The sequence below is a fragment of the Propithecus coquereli genome, unplaced genomic scaffold (genome assembly GCF_000956105.1).
Source record: "Propithecus coquereli isolate 6110/MARCELLA unplaced genomic scaffold, Pcoq_1.0 Scaffold655, whole genome shotgun sequence".
Classification (NCBI taxonomy): domain Eukaryota; kingdom Metazoa; phylum Chordata; class Mammalia; order Primates; family Indriidae; genus Propithecus; species Propithecus coquereli.
Window position 1 is genome coordinate 731,105 of NW_012152563.1, and position 20,597 is coordinate 751,701.

Here is a 20,597-nt window from a genome sequence, read left to right on the forward strand (position 1 = left end):
CTTATCGATTGTTTCTAGAATTTTCCATTTTATATTTTTGGGCCACAGTTAATTAAAACTGTGAAAAGCAAAAGTGCAGATCGGGGAGACCACTGTGGATAGATATGTACGAGGAGATTTACTATGGGAGTCGGCCCGGGTGATCATGGAGCTGCTAAGTCCCGCGGGCTAACTGTCGCAGGCTGCAGACCAGGAGAGCCAGTGGTATAATCAGTCCCGGCCCGAAGGCCTGAGAACAAAGAGCAACCAGTGCTGTGACCTGTCAGTCAGAGGCCACAGGCTGAGGCCCTGGTGGGCGTCTAGGGGTGGAGGGTGGCGTGGTGTACGTCCCGACTCGGAAGAACCAGCGCAAGGGCAGGAGGGGTGGATGTCCCAGCTCTGGAAGAGAGAAGTTGTCCCTCCCCCGCCCTTCTGTTCTGTCTGGGCCCTCAATGAACGGAGTGACCAGAGAGGGCAGATCTTTGCTCAGTGTGCTGGTTCAAATGCTAGTCTCTTCCAGAAACACCCGCAGACACTCCCAGAAACAATGTTTTACCGGCTGTCTGGGCATCTCGTAGCCCAGTCGGGTTGACACATAGAAGCCGTCATCACGGCCGGCGTAGAGTTGATAGTTGAAGTCAAGGGGTGAAATGAAACCCTCCAGACAGGAAGTCTAAGCGTGCGATAGGAAGGTGACATCCCAGAGAAGGGGACCGAGCCTGTCTGCCGCGGTGAAGGGCAGGAGGAGGACCCAGGGGTGACTCGGGGTCTCAGAGGCCAAGGGGTGGGTTTTAAGAAGGGCCTCGTTCTCAGCGTACACTGCCGAGAAGTTGAATCGGACGAGATGTCAGAGGAAGCTGTTGGATCTGGTACTCCTGACCGCAGTTTGCAGGACGCTGTGGCAGCCACGGGTGGATGTCACGGGCCTCGGGTTGAGTCTGTGGAAGGGTGGGGGGTGGGGAAGTGGAGTGAGAACTGGGGCCACCGCCGAGAGCAGGAGGCATTGATGAAGACGTGTCCTTCTGTAGGTTCAGAGACTTGTGTTCTGTAGCGTCCGGGGAATAAAGGCTGACATTTGTGGGGATGGAGGAGATTCCCAGAGTCCTGGAGTGGGAATTCAGCGCTCTGGGGGAAGGTTAGTCCTGGTACGGTCACACGACACTTGTGCAAATGCCAGGGGGCAGGGACAGCAGGCAGGGGAGCAGTCAGGACGGGCTGTGAGGGCTGCCCCCGGGCTTCTGGGCCTGCGGCCACCCCCAGCATGAGCGTTCGTATCTGGGGAACAGGGACACTTACTTTTAAAGGCTGCCTGGGGCTGAGGACATGGAAGAAAGGGCTGTACAGGCCACCACCGCGGTTCCCCCACCCCCGCACCGTACCCAGGAAGGCGCTGCTTGCTGGAAGGAATCCTGTTTAACCTTTTGCCGCTGTGATACCTCCCCAAAGAGCAAATCATAATTTAAAATTCAAAAAATCCTGTGTGAATACTAACTTCTGTTTCACTTGTATTGTTTCTGACTGCTCCGGAATGCTGTCTTGTTCCAGATCGGTAGGGTTTAACATCTGTTTTATTTTAAAATAAAGGTTTTAGACTTTGGGACTGTTGATGTTTCTGAGAAAATACTTTCCACTTGGTCCTGCTGTCTTTTTTTTTAAAAGCTGCGATCACAAGCTGGTCAGTGTTCCACACGAACTGACTAAAGCGGGTTCCGCTCGCTGTTTTCTTTCCCCTCCGACTCTTACGCAATTTAATTTGAGAACAAGAGGGGCCTTAGGGTTGGCGCAGCCCCACCGGCCAGCATCAGTCACGTCTAGTTTGGAGAATCCGTCTGCACACTCAGAGTCAGCATTCGAAAATGGGGTGCCCGGAATTTACATTAAATAATGACACCAACTGCCCAAGAACTTCGGATACTTCTGGTTTCAGAACCATCGGGAGGGAGGTCACCAGGCGTCTACCGTGATGAGGAAAAAATCCGAGTCGTGCGGTGAAAAGCACACTTCACCGTCCTCCCTGCGGAAGGAGGCATCGGACAGAGGCCTCGCACGGTTCTACCGCAGCTCTCGGCACCGCCCCGGAATCACCGCCCCCAGCTCCTCATTCGTCGTCAGCGCGGGAGACACGGGAAAAAGTCCTCACGCATCACCAGCAAACCTGCGCATTTGACTGGCGCTCTGTGGGTTTCTGAGCCCTTCCGAGAATATCCAAACGTGGCAGTTAGCGGCAAGCTTGCTTGCTTACTTCTCCATGCAGAAAGGCAAGAGGACCGGCCATCCTGCTGCTTCTCCCCGCCGACAAATCACTACCTCATAGTTAAAGGACATCAGGAATGAAAATTTGGAGGAAGAAAACTGCTCAGCCTCTCCAGCTGAGGATGACCACCATTGCCATCTCGTACATTGCTCACACGCCTCTTTTCCACGCATAGGTTTTGTTAAGAAACGTCACTGTGACCCTGTTATATAGGCTGCTTTTTACTGAACATTTTAACACGAGTTTTCCCCCATGTCAACATTTTATGAAATATGATTTTTAGTGGCTTCCTGTTTCCTTGGGAGCTTTGTTTTTAGCACAAAACCTGCCAGGAGTCCCAGCAGTTTCGCAAGGGCCGTCTCCGTGTCTGTAGTAGCTGGTGAGCTTTTAAAGAATTTGTTTTTTTTGTCATGAAATGTAACACGATACAGAAAAGTTCGTAAAACACACGTGTCCACCTTAGTGACTTACAGAAGGAGCACTTGTGACAAACGCAGACCGACGCCCCCACGCTACAGCCCCCGAAGGACGTGCTTCCCCAGTGACAGCCTTTCCCTTCCTGTCTGCGATCACTGTCCTGACCCCTGGCAATTCGCTGCCTCGCTTTTTGTTCCAGGTTTGCTACCCAGTGAAATATCCCTGAACAGTAGTGTTTAATTTTGGTGAGTTAAATTTTTGCGCGTGGTGTCTGTTGTGTCTGCCCCTTTTCCTGGACAGCGCGTCTTAAGACTCATCGGTGTCGTTCTGTGGCACGACCAAACCGCAGCTCGTTCACCCACGCTGCTGCTGACACCCCTGGGGTCGTCTCCGCCTGTGTAGACCTGCGCCCACCAACAGGCCCGTGTGTATTGCTGGTGCACGGCAGCACTTATTTCTGAGGTGCCTGCACCTTGGGGGAGAATCGCCAGGTCGCTGTGTATACGTTAATCTGTGTTCAGCTTCTCTCAGTGTCACCAAACTCTTTCCAAGAGTGGTTCTGTCAACTTACGCCCCTCAGCAGTGAGCGAGCATTCTGCCGCTGATGTCCGTGGTGGTGTCGGACTTCTGAATATTTGTCAGTCTGATGAGTGTGTAGGATATCACATCACTACTTTAATTTGCATTTCCCTTTTTACTAATGAAGTCGAGTAACTCTTTTCTTTGTTTTTTATCTCTTCCTTCCTTCTACTCTTCCTCCCTCCCGCTTCCTCTCCCTCACCCCCTTTTCTTTTCCCATTTGATTTCTTTTATGAAATGCCCATCTGGTAAAATTCCTTTTCTTGTTTAGTCATTTGTCTTATTGATTTGTAGTAGCTCTTTACATATTCTAGATCTAAGCTCCTTGTTGGTTACGTATGTGGCAAAAATCTTTTCCCACTTGGTTGCCCTTTCACTTCCCTAATGGTGCATTCTGATGACTGGAAGTTTTTGATTTTAATGTAGCACATTTTGCCTATTTTTACCTTCATGGCTAGTGCTTTTCGTGTTTTACCGGGAGAAGTTTTCCAGTGAAGAGTTTGAACGGCAGAGTTAGTGTCTCAGAGGACGTGCATCCATGGGATCAGAGGTGGAGTTGGTAGAGACTGGTGCTGGGTGCGTCCCGCTGCGGGTGGACGGAAGCCAGGACCCGCATCCTCAGGTGTGGTAGCTCCAGCTTCTCTTGCGGCACTTAGAGGGGATCACGAGGTCTGAGCGTGGTGGGTTCAGGACGCTCGGGAGGAAGAGCTGCCTGTTCCCCCATCCCCTGGCAGGCTGCGCCCCTATTTCTGTGCTGGGTCTCCCTTATTTGGGGTAACCAACCCCCAAGCTCGTAAAGCCCTGTGGCATGTTCTGCAGAAGACAGAGTCAGGATCTTTAAAAAATATGTTGGACTCTAACAATAAAAGATGTGGAATTAACACTTCCTCCTCACCACGGTATGTTGTCTCACGTAATCCTCAGGGCTCTTCAGATGTGATCAAAGAAGGGAGGGTGAGTGATGCCATTTGACCTGAAAGTCTTTCATTTTTAATTTTTTTCTTTTTTTTTTGGAGACAGAGTCTCACTCTGTTCCCGGGGCTGGAGTGCCGTGGTGTCAGCCCAGCTCACAGCAACCTCAAACTCCTGGGCTCAAACGATCCTTCTGCCTTGGCCTCCCGAGTAGCTGGGACTACAGGCATGCGCTACCATGCCCGGCTAATTTTTTCTATCTATTTTTAGTTGTCCAGCTAATTTCTTTCTATTTTTAGTAGAGATGGGGTTTCGCTCTTACTCAGGCTGGTCTCAAACTCATGAACTCGAGCGATCCTCCTGCCTGGGCCTCCCAGAGTACTAGGATTACAGGTGTGAGCCACCGTGCCTGGCCTATTTTTTTGATTTTTAGTGTTAATCATCTCTTGGTCTTCCTCTGTCCTTCATTCACTGGCTGCCTTCAATTTTCATTGTTCCCCTTTTATTATATTTTCTTTGATTTATGATTTTTTCAATAATTGGCAGCAAAACGCGCTGCCTGCCACCGGCGTGGCCGTTGTGGAAGGAGCCCAGCCCCGTGTGGAAACGGAGGCGTCTGCCCCCCAGGCGCCTGCCGCCTCCCGATACAGCATCCCGTGGCCTTGTGCTCTGAGTCGCGGACCACTTTGAGTATCTGGTGGACACTGCAGTGGGAGAAGAGACGCTGGCTGGGATTTATGCTCCCCCAAAGGGTCCCCAAACTCCAGGTTAAAAACTGCCCGAGTGGCTCTCCCCGTCCACTGAGGATGGAACTCGGCGGCTGCCCGTGGGGAGGTCCCGGGGTGGCGTGTCTTCAGCCGTGGTCCTCGCCGAGGGGCTCTGTGTTTTGAAACCCACGGTCTCTGACATTGGGGCGCAGGACGCTGCTGCGTGAGTTACTTCCTCAATCCTAATCACCAAACTCCTTTTGCTGACCGTTTAAAATAACCTGTCCTTCCAAGGGTACGAAGCCCCAGGCAAGGGTGACAGGCAGACCTGCATCTGGGGACACGTCACAGGCTCAGTTTTATTCGACGTTGTCAAGTTCAGGGCCACATGGACACTTCATGTTAGAAGTAGAGCGTGAGCGTGGATCCTGCTTTTTGCTTTATCGTGACCTTCGCTTTCCTCTTCCCTGCGCGAGTCCAGACAGCCCCTCCCCGGCGCTCTGGCTTCCTTGCGCGCTCCGCCCGCTCTCCTCCCGCCGCTCAGACGTGGGTCTTCTCCGAGTGCAGCTTCGTTGTCGCTCTGCCCTTGGACACGCGGGCGGCCCTCGTGTCTCGTGTCTCCGGGAAACAGGCTCTAACCCCTCAGCTTCCCACTGAAGTTCTTCTGGCCGGTCCCTGCCGGCCGCCCAGCCCTGACCCAGCCCCGTCCCGGCGCTGTGCTCTCCGCTGCGGCGCGGTGTGTGCGCTGCGCTTCTCCCCCAGCGAGGCCTTCCTCTCTCCAGGTGTTCAGAGCCTGTCTGCCCGCCGAGACGCAGCCCCGATGTGGCTGTCTGTGAAGCACGTCCCAGGGCTTGCCAGCCAGAAATAGCCACTCCCGCCCCAGATTCCTTCTTAGGGGCCGCATTTTCCTGCGGGGTTTCATGGGGCTAGAGGGGAAGGAGGCTGGACTGAACCCCCCAACCCTGCCAACCCCTCAGCTGTGGAAGGATCGTTCTCTTCGCTGAGGGCTGCTACCAAAAAGCCTTTCACATCGCCCTGTGAGCTGCAGTCGGTGTTTATTCCGAAAGGAGGACTTGTTGGCTCCCAGGCTTCAACTTGACCCTCGGACGTCAGATTGATTTCCCGGGTGCATGCACCAATCTACACTCCTACAGCGGCGTGACGGCGTTCCACTTCTCCACGTCCTTGCCGTCCCTTGACATCGTCTGACTTTCATTTTTGTCCGTGTCTTGGGTATAAAATAATGACCCGCGGATCTAATTTGCGTCTTCGCGTACTCGTGTGTACTGGGCCTTCGTGCGCCGTCTCCCGCGCCACGTCTCCGTTCCTTCTGCCTGTCCGTCTTTTTCGTGTCTAGGCACTCTTCGTACGTTCCGATACCCTTTGTAGGTTGACAGCAGAGCCCACGTCTTCCTGGTTCCTTCTGTTTCTCCCGCCAGCTCCGGGGTGTGCGTGGGCCCGGGTGGCGCCATGCTTATTCCCACCCGCAGGACGGGGCGGGACTGGGAGAGCACAGTGTCCTCGTAAAGCCTGACCTGAGGGGCTCGTGTCATTCCTGCTGTCACCCCGTTGGCAGGGCTGAGTTCTCTGGGCGCACCAGGCCGCAAGGGAGGCTGGAAAGTGGAGCCCGTGCTCTGTGCAGCCATTTACCCAGCAGAAAAGTGGAAGAGAATGATTCGGAGACCACCGATGGATTGAAAGACTTGGAAGGGTTTAGCCCCGAGAAGAGGCTAAAGAAAATACAATTTTCTCCAAATTGTCTTCCAGTAAACCTTTTTCTGATAAATGTTACTATCATTCATATCCTTAAAACTTCACTTGAAGAATTCTTAGTGTTATAATTTGCTAAACCTGCTTTCATGTTTGCTTTAGAAATGCACATATGGTTACCAGAGAAAATACAAAGAGAGAGTAATAGGAAAGAGTTGGCTCTATAGCTACCGAAATGAAATTTATAATACATGTATGTAGTTCATCAGCCAGATAAAACGTCACGTCCATTATTTTGGGGAATGTTGTGGGAGACAGACTCTCCGTCACCTAGTACTGACCTAGGCCCCTAACATCCGTTTTTGTCAAGTTCGTCTTCATCTTAAGCTGCAGCGCACAAGTTGGATGATGCGGGTTTTGAGCCGGTGGCCGTGGGAGCTGTGTTGGTTTGAGATATTACGGGTTTCCTCCCTCTGTCGTCACCCGGCAGCTAATGGCAACCTGTGATTCCGCAGGTACGGCGTAAGCCCCGAGAACATCATCCTGTACGGCCAGAGCATCGGGACGGTCCCCACGGTAGACCTGGCCTCACGGTACGAGTGCGCGGCGGTGATTCTCCATTCCCCTCTGATGTCGGGTCTGCGCGTGGCTTTTCCAGACACCAGGAAAACATACTGCTTCGACGCTTTCCCCAGGTAAGTGCATGCCCGCGCGGTGAGCGCCGAGTCGGCCGGTGAGCGAGTTCGGACCTGACGCTGCGGTCCCCTGTGTGCCACTGGTGAATACTCACCGGTGCAGCTGTGCTCGGGGCCCGTGCCGGGCACCGGGGGGCCGTGGGGGGCCTGGGACCCACGCTGTCCACAGACCTTGTCCTCACCGTGACAATCTCCCAGATGTGGCGTGAGGACCTGGAGCACACTGAGGCCTGGGATTGACTGATTCCGCTGTGCTGTGCGGGATTTAAAAAAAGAAAAAGCACCTCCGTGTCCTAGAGGAAATAGTTCAGAATTCGTTCATGTGTCCAGAGGGACACGCATCGTCAAACCACAAAGACCACACGCAGTGTGTGGCGAGGCAGTTGGCAGTGGTCCGCACACTCCGGTCAAAGCGACAAGCAGGCGCGATTCTGAAGCTTCTCCCACCCCTGAGCCGGGCAGTGCAGGGGGGGAAGTGCCCGCCTGGTTAATCCTCCTGTGAATAGACCAAAGCGCTAAAGCGAGTCACCGGGCGGCCGGCCTCTGCTCTTCGGTAAGTGGCCACAGGGACGGTGTCATCAGGGAACACACCCCCTGCCACCCGTCCCGTCCTGCTCTGCCACTTTGACCGGAAGCCCTCACCCCTGCAGAGGCGCCGCACCCCCAGGGGAAGCTGAGGCGCGGGGAGCCCGCTGTGAGCCTGGGGCCTCGCCCGCCGGCCCGATGGAGGCAGCAGGGCGGCTGCCAGCCTGACCCTGCCATGCCCGGTCCCCACTGACAGAAGGAAGAAAATGTCCCATGTCTACAAAAGCAGCAAGCACGCTGGCTCCTTAAACACCTCTGTTTGAGCATTTCTACTTTTTTTTTAAATCAAGGATAAGGAGAGTATTTTTAATAAAAAGTGTTTGCCACCCAAGCTTTTCCCACAGTACATTGGCGAAGTGGCCTAAGGTGGTTGTGGCAGGACTGGCCGGCGCATTTACCGTTTTATTGAAAAAGGCTCAGCAGAAATGGCCGGTTGTAGGGTTTTGATTGACCTGTTAATTGCTATCATTCTGCTCCTGCTGGGGGAAAAAAAAACATCATTTGGTTACGGAAAGATCCGTTACCCAGACTGTCTTGTTTCACAGGAAGAAACCTGTTAACACCTTGGGTAAACTTCAGTTCTGTGCAGTTTATACCGGGATTCGATGACATTCGGCTTCATGGGAAAGTTGCCCTGCAGATTTGCAGCGGCGTGGCTGGGAATGCTAAGCAGGGCTGGCGTGCATCTCAAATGTGGCCTTGTTTGTGCCGAATTGGTGATGAGAGGCCAGTTCGTTGAAAGGCAGATATTTAGCATGTTTGTGGGGAGCAATGCCAGGAGTTACCCTGGCAACAAAACGAATAGGTTTTTTCCTCTTAAATTAGCATATACCTTGAAATGCAGCCATGACAACTTAATTGCAACTTATAAATTAATGGCAGATGAACAGCTAATCTCATGCTGAGTTTATCTGATAGCCAGGCTGTGCATTTTATGTGCATTTTCCCCCTTAATCTTCACTACGGCCTGAAGAACTTGGTCCAGTGACTGTACTCATCTTACAGATTAGAAAACTGAGGCTTAGAGAGGTTAACTAATTTATTTAATTAAGGTTGGTGATCTGAGACAGCAAAAAGAGACTATTCCTCATACTCAATACCATACATTATTAATGTGATAGATTTCAAACCATTAGCGGTTACATGGACTTTGATCATTAATTGAATTTAGTAAACGTTTGCTCGCAACATCCCTTGCTACCAAAGGGCAGCATCGTCTCTGTTCGTGTTCCTCCGCCTAAAGAAGATGCGATCACATTTCCTCTTAGTAATAAGGAAAAGAGGCCTGATCACGATTCTGTCTGTGGTTTATTTTCTTTTATTTCGGATCAGATGATGGCATTTAACCTCGCTGACACACTCCAGGCAGCAGAGATTCTCTCAAATCGTGCAGCTTGGAGCGTACGTAGTCCCAGGCCCATTGTAACCGTTGAGTAAATATCTTTTTAATTGAGTGTAATTGAACCCTCTTAAAGAAAGGCACTTTAAAATTAAATATAAGGGAAAAGTAGGGTTCCAAATAAGATTACTGATCTGCATGATTGGATTCTGCCACAGGGGCTCTGCTCTTTGCAAATTACATGGCGGATGAGGCTTTGCGGTCTTCCTGGGATGTCTGGAAGGGGTCTGCAGCCTCGTGAGCTGTTGGTGAAGACCAGACGACAGTTGTTTGTAGATCTTCGGAATGTGCGGTTGGCACAGAGGTTTACCATCTCCACGGCCTCCTGTGTGTTACGTAATAACCTCTCTGAGCTGCAGTTCCCGCCCTGATCAAACAGTGGTGCTCATGGCTCTCTCGTGTTTCGTTGACGATTAAACAAGATTTCGTGTGTGACGTACAAAGCACCCAGCTATGTAAAGGTTTAATACATGTTGGCTGTTGTTTTTAACAAACAAATGCCCACAAATAATACCAATTTGTATCCTTTTGTAATTTCAACTAGGACCAAATGTAGAAACAGAAGTCAGCTACAGGAGGCCCTTTGGCAGGACAGAGAGATCCGTTTCTCCGGACTTATCCGTGGGTCAGATGACTGTTGGTCTGTCGAGTTGCTCTCGGAATATACCACCACAGCCTGGAGCACATTCTTGTGAAGATCCCTAAATACTCACCCTTTGAGAGTAGATTTGATTTTTGTAGACAGAAGTCATTTGGAGCCAAAGCTAGGCATTGCATTACGTTTTCAAGCTAAATCGTACAGGTTTTATTTTAAAAATTAGGCATTAGCTTTTATGAAATGGAATTTGTATCTTGTTATTCAATTTCCCAAAGAGACCTTCATTCAGTTATGTTAAGTACTGGCCTGTTTACTTTTTAAAAAAAGATCCTCTCAAAAATATGAATATCTCAAAAATATTAACTACTGGTTTGTTTGTCTGATGCCCTTAAGAGTTCTGTTTTTAATAAAATACTTTAAGAAAAACAAACAGCCACATGCAGCGCGGTATCCGTGATTGGATCCTGGAACAGAAAAAGGACATTAGTGGAAAAATGAGTGAAATCCAAATAAAGTATGGAATCCAGCTAATGGCAACATGCCGCGCCGGTTTCTCAGTTTTGACCACGCGCCGCGGCGATGCGCCACGTCAGCCTCGTAGGAAGTGGGTCAGGAGTGTACAGGAACTCTGTCTTATCTTGGTACCTTTTCTGCAAATCTGAAACTATCCCAGAATGAAAAGTTTATTTAAGAAAAAAATGAATTACTAGGTAAAATGAGAGAAAAAAAGGCAGCCCACCGTCACGTGTTGGTGTAGTTTCATCAGCTGTGACAACTGTCCCACTCTGGTGGGACAGTTTAATTAAAGCAAAGTCTTTAATTAAAAAAAAAAAACCCACAGCATTAGCTTCCTTGCCAGTGGGTGTCGATTCGCGTGTCGGTGAGTGCGGTGTCTTATCTGAGAGCCCAACTAAAGGAGTCTTTTTCTGCCCCTCCCTTCCGTTTTGCAGCATCGACAAGATATCTAAGGTCACCTCTCCTGTGCTGGTCATTCACGGAACGGAGGACGAGGTCATCGACTTCTCCCACGGCCTCGCGATGTACGAGCGCTGTCCCCGCGCGGTGGAGCCCCTCTGGGTGGAAGGGGCCGGGCACAACGACATAGAGCTTTATGCACAATACCTAGAGAGACTAAAACAGTTCATATCTCACGAACTCCCCAATTCCTGAAGACGACAACTTGATTTTACCTCATTTACTGTGAACGGAAGCGTCCTCTGGTTTGCACACGCTTTAACTGGGTACTGCGACGGCTCCGCAGCCACGAAGAGGCGCCCAGCCTTTCGGGTGTTCTCATCAAAGAGCTGATGAAGTCTCTGTCTTTTTTATCGAGAGATTGTTCTACTAATTCACACAACGTGTTAAACTGGACGGTCGTGACTCCCGGCTTCGCCGCCTTGCAGGGGTGGGGCTGAGAGCCGAACGTGGGGCGGGTTTCTCGTGCCGTCCGGGGTTTGCCCGTCTCTTCCGTCCTGACTCAGTACGCGGGACTCGCCCCCGTCTCCACCGGGGTTCTCGGAGTTGGACGGGCAGCTCTTTGGGCCACCGGATTCGTGGGTTCAGTCCATTCGTGCCGCTGTGATAGTGTAACTGGAAAACCATTGTGGTGAGACTTTTTAAATTAATTTTCGTTACCATGCCAACCTTTCCCCAGACACACGAACTGAAGGGTAATCGACTGGATCTGTCATGAACAGCTTCATCAACTGTAACCACATAAATATAACTGGAATATTCTTAAACAAAAGAAAACTAGGGGCTTTTTTAAGTGTAAATTTGTTACTAGCCAACAGAGTTTTAATATTTTGACTGGTTGGTTTGACAAAGAGCCTAGCCGACTCACCTTCTCCGAAACCCTCCCAGCGGGCTTTTTTAAAGAACTGTACATATTCGCGATCACCTTGTGCGTAGATTCCTAATGGGCAGTTTCCTTTTGTCGGCTACAACGATGAACTGCAGACTCCTTGTTTGTATGTAAATGATCGAACACATTTTGTTAATATGTTTTTATTCCTAGGTTTTGCTATTAAGAAATTTTATAACATTTCCAAGACAAAAATTCCAAGTTTATGCTTTGAAGAATTTATGTAATTAAAATTTCACTAAGCTAATCTTTTTAGTTTAGGGGTCATTTGGGTTTTGACACTGGAGTTGGGCCGAACAAGCATCGGAAATGTAAGATGCTTCACGTCGCTACGCTGCGTGTATTGGTTGGGGGTTTGGGTTTGGGCTTTCTTTGGTTTTACTTTAATTTTGTTTTCCAATTTAAAAGCCTTAAATGTACTGTAAGCCTCGGATTGCTGTGCAGCTGGATTGCGGTCGGCTGCGGTGTGCACGCTGCTCAGGTGAGCACGGTGGCTGGTGATAGAATAAAGGATGCATGGATCAGAGCGTGGGCTGCAGTTCTTCCTGTCTCCGTCGGAGAAAATGGGGAGTAAGGGGACCGTTTTTGTCTTACTTTAAGAAGAAACCCTTGGGCACTGCCTCTCACGGTGCCTGCTTTCCTTCTGTGAAAGACCTCACACTACTTTTGGAAGAAGCCAAGGTATGAAGCGTACAGCAGTGAAGTGCAGATGGTACCTGAGCAGCACGCAGTGGATTCTGGCTGCAAAGCAAAGAGATGCAGGCAGTGCCCCTGGAACCCGGCTGGGAGGGAGCACGGTGCCGGTGTCTGGGAGCCCGAGTCGGGTGTGTCCTGTAGTCCTTTCTGCCCTTTGACCGCCTGACGAGAAGGACAACCAGGGATGCTGGTTTCAACTGTTTCAACACTCTCCTGAGCGTGCAGTGAGGGGAAAGGTGGTAGCGGGGAGGCTGTGAGGGCCCAGCAGTGTGCACCTGTGAGTGTGTGCACCCCTGCGTGTGCAGGCTACTTCCCGACCTTGAATCAGGTGAGTGGGTGGGGCTCACGAGGCGGGAAAGAAGCACCATCTCGTCCTGCCTTCGGGGCCAGAGGGCAGGCGTGAGGCTGCCAAAGACCTGATTTCCGATCCTGTCTGCTGCTTGCACCGGCTGTACCCACTTCTGTGTTTCCTCCCAAGCTGTTTAGTAAATTCCCTTTTGTCTGCCACCTTTCAGCAGTGCTCACAGGAAACAATAGGATTGGCAACAACAGAGACTAAGGTGGCAAAGCCCTTTCACTTCATTGGTTTTGTAACCAGTGAGGACAGTTCATATCCCTTTGAAGAAGTGCGTGCATTCCCAAAACTGAGGAGGGGGTTTGTTCACCTTTTGCCAGAGTTTGCCACGGGCACAGCGTAGGGCGGCCCGTGTAGAACAGTGGGATCCCGGGGCGAGAACCTCAGGGGACTCCCGAGGGTCAGGCGCCCTGCGCCGCAGGCTCTGTGTGGAGCTGCGCCCCATTCGGACCTGGGACAGAACCCCCGGTGTTGGGGGTCACTTACTGTTTCTTTCTCCCTAGTCAAGAGGGAGGAGTCAAGTGGCTACCTGAAATCCTTCAGAGTATAGAGAAGATGTCATGTATTATTTCTAATATATGAATTCGTGCTTTATGCTTATAAAAATCCCCTTGTGACTTATTAAAGGCCTAGACATAACATTCAGAGCAAGGTATTGTGACCACCTCACCATCGACGGTGCTGGTTAGGACGCTGCATGACCTGCAGTTGAGCAGAGTCAGACACATTGTGATCAGTCGTCATAATCCCAGGAAAATCTCAGATCCTAATTTAAATCCTCGCTGCTGTGTCCTTTGAAAACCGGAGAATAGAATGATTGTTACTGTCTCACAATAGAAAAAGCGTCTTCTGTTGAAAATAAAACCTGTGAGCAGCCTGCTCAAGGTGGAATTTGAAAGGTGAGACTCCGGAGGCTTGAACGGGCCGAGGAACCGTCAGGCGGCTCCTTCTGGGAATAATCCCCGAATCCCGACGTGTGGAGGAGGAACCCAGAGCCCACAGTCCACAGACGTCTGAGCCGCGGGGAATGATCACAATGTATCGAATCTGCCCAGAACAGGACAGGGTGTGTTGTCTTCATCTGAGGGACCCTGGGTTCAAGGTGAACATGGAATGCCCCCTTTCCCAGTGCTGGCTCCTGTGGAGGTCACCTGCCAACCTCTGCTCCTCCTGGGAACCAGGACTCAGAAGCGCACACGCGTGTGAGGGTGTCTTCTCCAGCCCGGCTGAGCCTGTAGGGAGAGGGGGCTGGGGCCATGTCTGATCTGGTCTTTGTATCCTCACTGGGTGATTTTGACCTTGTTCCCTAATTTCTCTGCTCCTCTGGTACCTGTTTCCCTTACTCACCTCCCTTAGGGAGTATAAGCGTTCAGTGAGATACGGCTGTGCAAATACTCTCCATTTCCTGCGGCGCATCGTGTTGCTGGCAGCAGAGCTACCGATCAAGGTGGAGTTCTCAAAAGACAATAGACCAGTAACATTTGAAGAACTGAAAATTTTAAAAAACCCAAATTGTCTTCAAAAAGGTATACTACACCCAGTTTTCTGACAGGTGTTTTTCAGGAAGGGATGTTGGATTTTATTGAATGCTTTTTCAGCTTCAGTTGAAATGATCGTATGGTTTTTGTCCTACGTCTGTGGATATAATACGATGTATCACATCGATTGATTGTTTTGCATACCCTGAACCATCCTTGCATCCCTGGGGTGAATCCCACTGACCATGACGAATAATCTTTTTAATGTGTTGTTGAATTTGGTTTCCTAGTATTTGGTTGAGGATTTTTGCATCTCTGTTCATCAGAGAGATTAGCCTGTGGTTTTCTTTTTTGTTGTTGTGTCTTTGGTTTTGGTATCAGGGTGACACAGGCCTCAGAGAATGAGTTTGGGGGGATTCCCTCCTCCTTGATTTTTGGAATAGTTTAGGATTGGCATTCGTTCTTCTTTCAGTGCTTGGTAGGATTCAGCAGTGAAGCCGTCGGGTCCTGGGCTTTTCTTTGATGGGAGACTTCTCATTACTGCTTCTGTCTCGTTACTTGTTATTGGTTTATTCGGGTTTGGGATTTCTCCCTGGTTCAATCTTGGTAGGTTGTGTGCATCTAGGAATTTGCCCATTTCTTGTAGGTTCTCCAATTTATTGGCGTATAGTTGCTCATAGCAGTCTCTAATGATCCTTTGGATTTCTGCAGTATCAGCTGTGATGTCTCCTTTCTCATCTCTGATTTTATTTATTTGGGTCTTTGTTTTTCTTAGTCTGGCTAAAGGTGTGTCAATTTTGTTTATCTTTTCAAAACACAAATTTTCGTTTTGTTGATCTTTTGTATTTTTTGTTTCATTTTCATTTATTTCTGCTCTGATCTTTATTATTTCTTTTCTCCTACTAATTTTGGGTTTGGTTTGCTCTTGTTTTTCTGGTTCTTTGAGATGTATGATTAGGTTGTTTATTTGAAGCTTTTCTACTTTTTTAATGTAGGCACTTATGGCTATAAACTCTCCTCTTATTACTGCTTTTGCTGTATCCCACAGGTTTTGTATGTTGTGTTTTCATTTTCATGTTTCAAGAAAGTTTTTAATTTCCTTCTTAATCTCCTCATTGACACACTGGTCATTCAAGAGCATATTGTTTAACTTCTGTGTGTTTGTATATTTTCCAATATTTCTCCTGTTATTGATTTCTAGTTCTATTCCATTGTGGTCACAGAAAACACTTGGTATGATTTCAGTGTTTTTGGATTTTTTAAAACTTGTTTTGTGGCCTAACACATGGTCTGTCCTTGAGAATGATCCATGAGCTGAGGAGAAGAATGTGTTCTGCAGCTGTTGGATAGAATGTTCCGTAAATACCTATTAGGTCCATTTGGTCTATAGTGCAGATTAAGTACAGTGTTTCTTTGTTGATTTTCTGCCTGGGAGATCTGTCCAATGCTGAAAGTGGAGTGTTGCAATTTCCAAGATTATTGTATTGGGGTCTGTCTCTCTCTTTAGCCCTGATAATATTTGTTTTATATATCTGAGTTTTCCAGTGTCGGGTGCATAAATATTTAGAATTGTTATGTCCTCTTGCTGAATTGACCCCTTTATCATTATATAATGACCTTCTTTGTCTCTTCTTATAGTTCTTGTGTTGAAATCTGTTTTATCTCATAGAAGTATAGCTACTCCTGCTCTTTTTTGGTTTCCATTTGCATGGAATATTTCTTTCATCCCTTTATTTTCAGTCTGTGTGTGTCTTTATAGGTGAAACAGGTTTCTTGCAGACAACATATAGTTGGCTCTTGGGTTTTTATCCATTCAGCCACTCTCTGTCTTTCGATTCGCACTCAATGTTTTTATCAATAGGTGAGGACTCACTGCTACCATGTTGTTATTTGATTTCTGGTTGTTTTGTGGTCCTCTCTTTCTTTTTTACTTCCTTCCTGTCTTCCTTTGTTAAAAGTGATTTTCTCTGGTAGTGTGTTTTAATTTCTTGCTTTTTATTTTTTGTGCATCTGTTGTAGGTGTTTGATTTGAGGTAACCATGAGGCTTGCAAAAAAACATTTTATAACCAATTATTCTAAACATATGACAACTCTGCTTACAAACAAACATGCAAAGAGAAATCTAACAGAAATTCTACCCTTTAATTCCGTCCCCCCAACTTGTCAACTTTCTGTTGTTTCCATCCATATCTCTTTACGCTATCTGTCTCTCAAAAGGTTGTTGTAGTTCTTTTTGGTGGGTTCGTCTCTTAGTCTTCCTATTGAAGATGTAAGTGGTTTATACACCACAATGACAGCAATGAGTGTTCTGTATTTGTGTGCTTATTGTCACCAGTGAGTTGTGTACCTTGATTTGTTCATTACCATCCTTTTCTCTCAGATTGAAGAACTCTCTTTAGCATTTCTTGTAGGACAGGTCTGGTGCTGATGAAATCCCTCGGCTTTTGTTTGTCCTCCTTCATGTTTGGAGGATGTTTTTGCAGGATGTAATATTCCAGGGTTAAGGGTTTATTGCTTCAACACTTTGAATGTGTCAGTCCTCTCTCTCCTGTATGGTTTCCACTGAGAAGTCTGTGGCCAGATGTATTGGAGCTCCTTCCTATGTTATTCTTTTCTCTTAGAACCTTTTCTTTATCCATGTCCTTTGTGATCTTATTATTATAAATGCCTTGACGTAGTCTTGTTTGGATTAAATCTGCTTGGTATTCTCTGGCCGCCTTGTATCTGAATATCGATATTTTTCACTAGGTTTGGAAAGTTCTCTGTTACTATTTCTTTGAATAAATTTTCTACCCCAATCTCTCTCTCTGCCTCCTATTTAAGGCCAATAAGTCTTAGATGTGCCCTTTTGCAGCTGTTTTCTAGATCTTTCAGGCATGCTTCATTCTTTTTTATTTTCTCCCCTTCTGACTGTATTTTCAAAAAGCCTGTCTTCAAGCTCACTAATTCTTTCTTCTGTTTGAGCACTTCTGCTGTTGAGAGATTCTGATGCATTTCTCAGTTTGTCAACTGAATTCTTCAACTCCAGAATTTCTGCTTGATTTCTAAGAAATTATTTCAGTCTCTTTGTTAAATTTCTCTGATAGGCTTCTGAATTCCTTCTCTGGGTTGTCTTGAAGTTCATTGAGCTTCTTCAGGAAAGCTACTTTGAATTCTGTGTCTGAAAGGCCACCTATCTCCATCACTCCAGGTCACTAGAACCTTCTTTAGTTCATTTGGTAAGGTCATGTTTTCTGAGATGTTCTTGATGCTTGTGGATATTGGTCCATGTCTGGGCATTAAAGATTTATTTTAATCTTCACAGTCTGGGCTTGTTTGAACCTGTCCTTCTTGAGAAGTCTTTCCAGATATTCACAGGGAGTTGAGTGCTGTGATCTAAGTCTCTGGTCACTGCAGCCGTATCAGCACTGGGGATGCCCCAAGCCCAGCAATGCTGTGACTCTTGCAGACTCATCATGGTACCACCTTGGTGGACTTGGGTAACATACAGGAGAATTCCCTGGATGACCAGGCAAAGTCTCTCACTCTCTTCCCTCCTCTCTGTGCTGGGCTGCTGGAGTTGGGGGAGGAGTGACGTGGGCACCCACTCATGCCCACCAGTGCCGGGTCACACCTGAAGCCAGTCCAGTCTCACCCAAAGCCCAGTGTGAGTGCTGCCTGGCTACTTCTGATGTTTATTCAAAGCCCAAGGGCTCTTTAGTCAGCAGGTGGTATAACACCCGTTGGTGGTCAGGGTGTGGATAAATGGGCACTCTAAAATTACACTGCTACCTTTACACAACACATAGGTACAAACTTTCTATCAGAATCTTAACAATGTTCAGTCATTTAATCTAACCATTTGGCTTCTAGGGATTTATCCTTAGGAAATAATCAAGAATATAAAATCGACTTACATAGGAGAATCACTGCTCTACTCCTAGTAACAGTGAAAACTTGCAAACAATCTGTTTCCAGCCATAGGGCTTTAGTTATTATGCCCATACAACGAATTACCCTGCAACCATCATAGATGGTGCTGTAGAATAATATTTAGTGACGTGGAAAGATTTTCAAGACACTGTTTATGGTAAAACTGGTCACCACATAGCCCGTGTGTGATTCCCTTCCCACTCCTGCCCCTCCTCCACACACTCAAACTTGGACAAACAGCTGGCCGGGCACCAAAACGTTAACAGGGGTACATTTCTGCTGATAATGTTTAATTGCATCTTTAAGCATTACAAAAAAGAAAGCCCAAGCCCATTCTTCAGGATTCATGTGAAGTAGCTATAAAACGGGATCAGTAGGATCTTTTGTCACTGTAATTTATTCTGGAACCGCACTGGATGGCGCCATCTCACTCCTGCAGAAAATGCTCTTTCGCTAGAGAGAACAAGTCATTCTGGACAAGTCTCACCCCTCCTGTGTGAGGGCTGTCAAACCGATAGATGAAGTTCACGTAAATACCACAGTTTATTCTGTCCAGCTCTGATGCCAACTCCGACCTGAGGCTTTGCCCGCTAGGATGTCAGCAGGAGACGTGGTCATTCCCGGAGGAACTTGCCCAGAGCTTGCCCAGCGGGGGGTTCCCGTGCAGGGGGCCGGCGAGGAGACCTGGCCCCGTCCTGGCCCTGTTCCTTCTCAGCCAGGGGCCCGGCCGCCGCCTGGGCCGCAGAATCCTCGTGTGGAGTGAGGAGTCCATTCCAGCTGCTGTTCTTCCGTGTGCGTCATAAAATATACACAATAAAAATTTACCTTTCAAACCATTTTTAGGTGCACAGTTTGGTGGCATTTAAGCACATTCACACTGTCGTGCAGCCATCACCATCGTCCATCTCCGGAACTTTTTCATCCTCCCAGACTGACACTCTGTCCCCATGAAACAAAGACACCTAGTCCCTCCTCGCCCCAGCTCCTGGCGACCACCATTCTATCTCTGTCCCTGCGGATTTGACCACACTCGGTGTCACATATAAGTGGACTCACATGGCATTTGTCCTTTTGTGTCTGGCTTATTTCACTTAGTGTGATGTTCTTAAGGTTCATTCATGTGACCGATTGCATTCCTTTTTAAGGCTGAATGATTTTCTTTTTCTCTCTCCCTTTTTGGCCTTCCTTTCTTTCTTTTTTTCTGGAATATTATGGGGGTGCCAATGTTTTTGTTACCTATATTGCCTTTGCCCCGCCCAAGTCAGAACTACAAGCCCAAGTCAGGACTAATTCCATCCCACAGACGGTGCGCACCGCACACATTAGGAGTGAATATACCCATCCCCTCTCCCACTCCCACCTGCCCGACACCCGATGAATGTTACTACTATATGTGCATGTAAGTGTTGATCAGTTAACACCAATTTGATGGTGAGCACATGTGGTGCTTGTTTTTCCATTCTTGTGATACTCAGTGGAATGGGCTCCAGCTCCATCCAGGGTAATACAGGAGGTGCTAGATCACCATTGTTTAGTGGCTGAGGGGAACTCCATGGTATACATATACCACATTCTATTGTATGTATATGCCATATTTTCTTTACCATTCACATATTTTGGATAAATACCAAGAAGTGGAATTGCTGGATCACATGGTAATTCCGTGTTTAATTTTTCTAGGAACCACCATGCTTGATCTGCAATTCTTAGCAGAGTCTTGGGATCTGTGGCCTCTTGGAAATGCACACTGTACTTAGGATGTCTGCACCTACGGGCATTTTTCTGGGGAGAAAGTCCACAGCGTCAACAGGAGGTATCAGTGATTCTGAAAGATTAAGGACAGAGAACTAGATGGTATTTATAGGCTCTTTTAAAACCAGTATTTTTGGGTTCTGAGCACTGTGGGTGCAGATTATGGAGGGTTAAGGAGGTAGGATTTATCCCGCAGTCAAGCCCAGCGAGACGTGAGTCTGTCGCAGCTCTGTGCGTAAGGAAGCGGGTCTCTGGATATACCAGAGCCCAGCGCGGAAGCACTTAGAGGCCCAGGAGATGGATAGGGAACAGTCCTGGAAGCAGAGGCAGCAGGCCTGGCTGGAGTGTCCGTGCCGTGGTAACCGTGCGACCTCGAGCAAATCCCTTCACTGCGCAGGGCCCGTTCCTTACCCCCAAGATGGTAGCGATACCCGCCACACAGCCACGTAAGGGGCAGATGAAGCTCTGCAGGTAGAATTGCCTTGCAAGAGGAAACGGGGGCTTGGACCCACTCGTTAAATGGATGGGCAAGATCTGGGTTTAGAACAAAACAGAAAACACTTGGAAAACTCTTGGGCAAGAGATTGCCCTGTGGGTGCCCTCGCTACGGTGTTACTTAATCATCACTGTGTTGCTACGTGATGTACCGTTGGGCTGGTCCCAGCTTGTTCACGCCTGGCCCCATCTGGCCCCGTCTGGGTGTG

At 48.3% G+C, this 20,597-nt stretch overlaps 1 protein-coding gene across 1 annotated transcript in view; it reads left to right on the forward strand.

Moving 5' to 3' along the window:
* The window catches only part of ABHD17C (abhydrolase domain containing 17C), a 55,882-nt gene extending 43,657 nt beyond the window's left edge, over positions 1-12,225 (forward strand). The window contains exons 2-3 of the mRNA XM_012660092.1: positions 7,074-7,253; positions 10,786-12,225. Coding sequence (XP_012515546.1) covers positions 7,074-7,253; positions 10,786-11,005 — 400 coding nt within the window. The 3' untranslated portion in view covers positions 11,006-12,225. The remainder of the gene's footprint in view (positions 1-7,073; positions 7,254-10,785) is intronic.
* Positions 12,226-20,597: the final 8,372 nt, after the last annotated feature.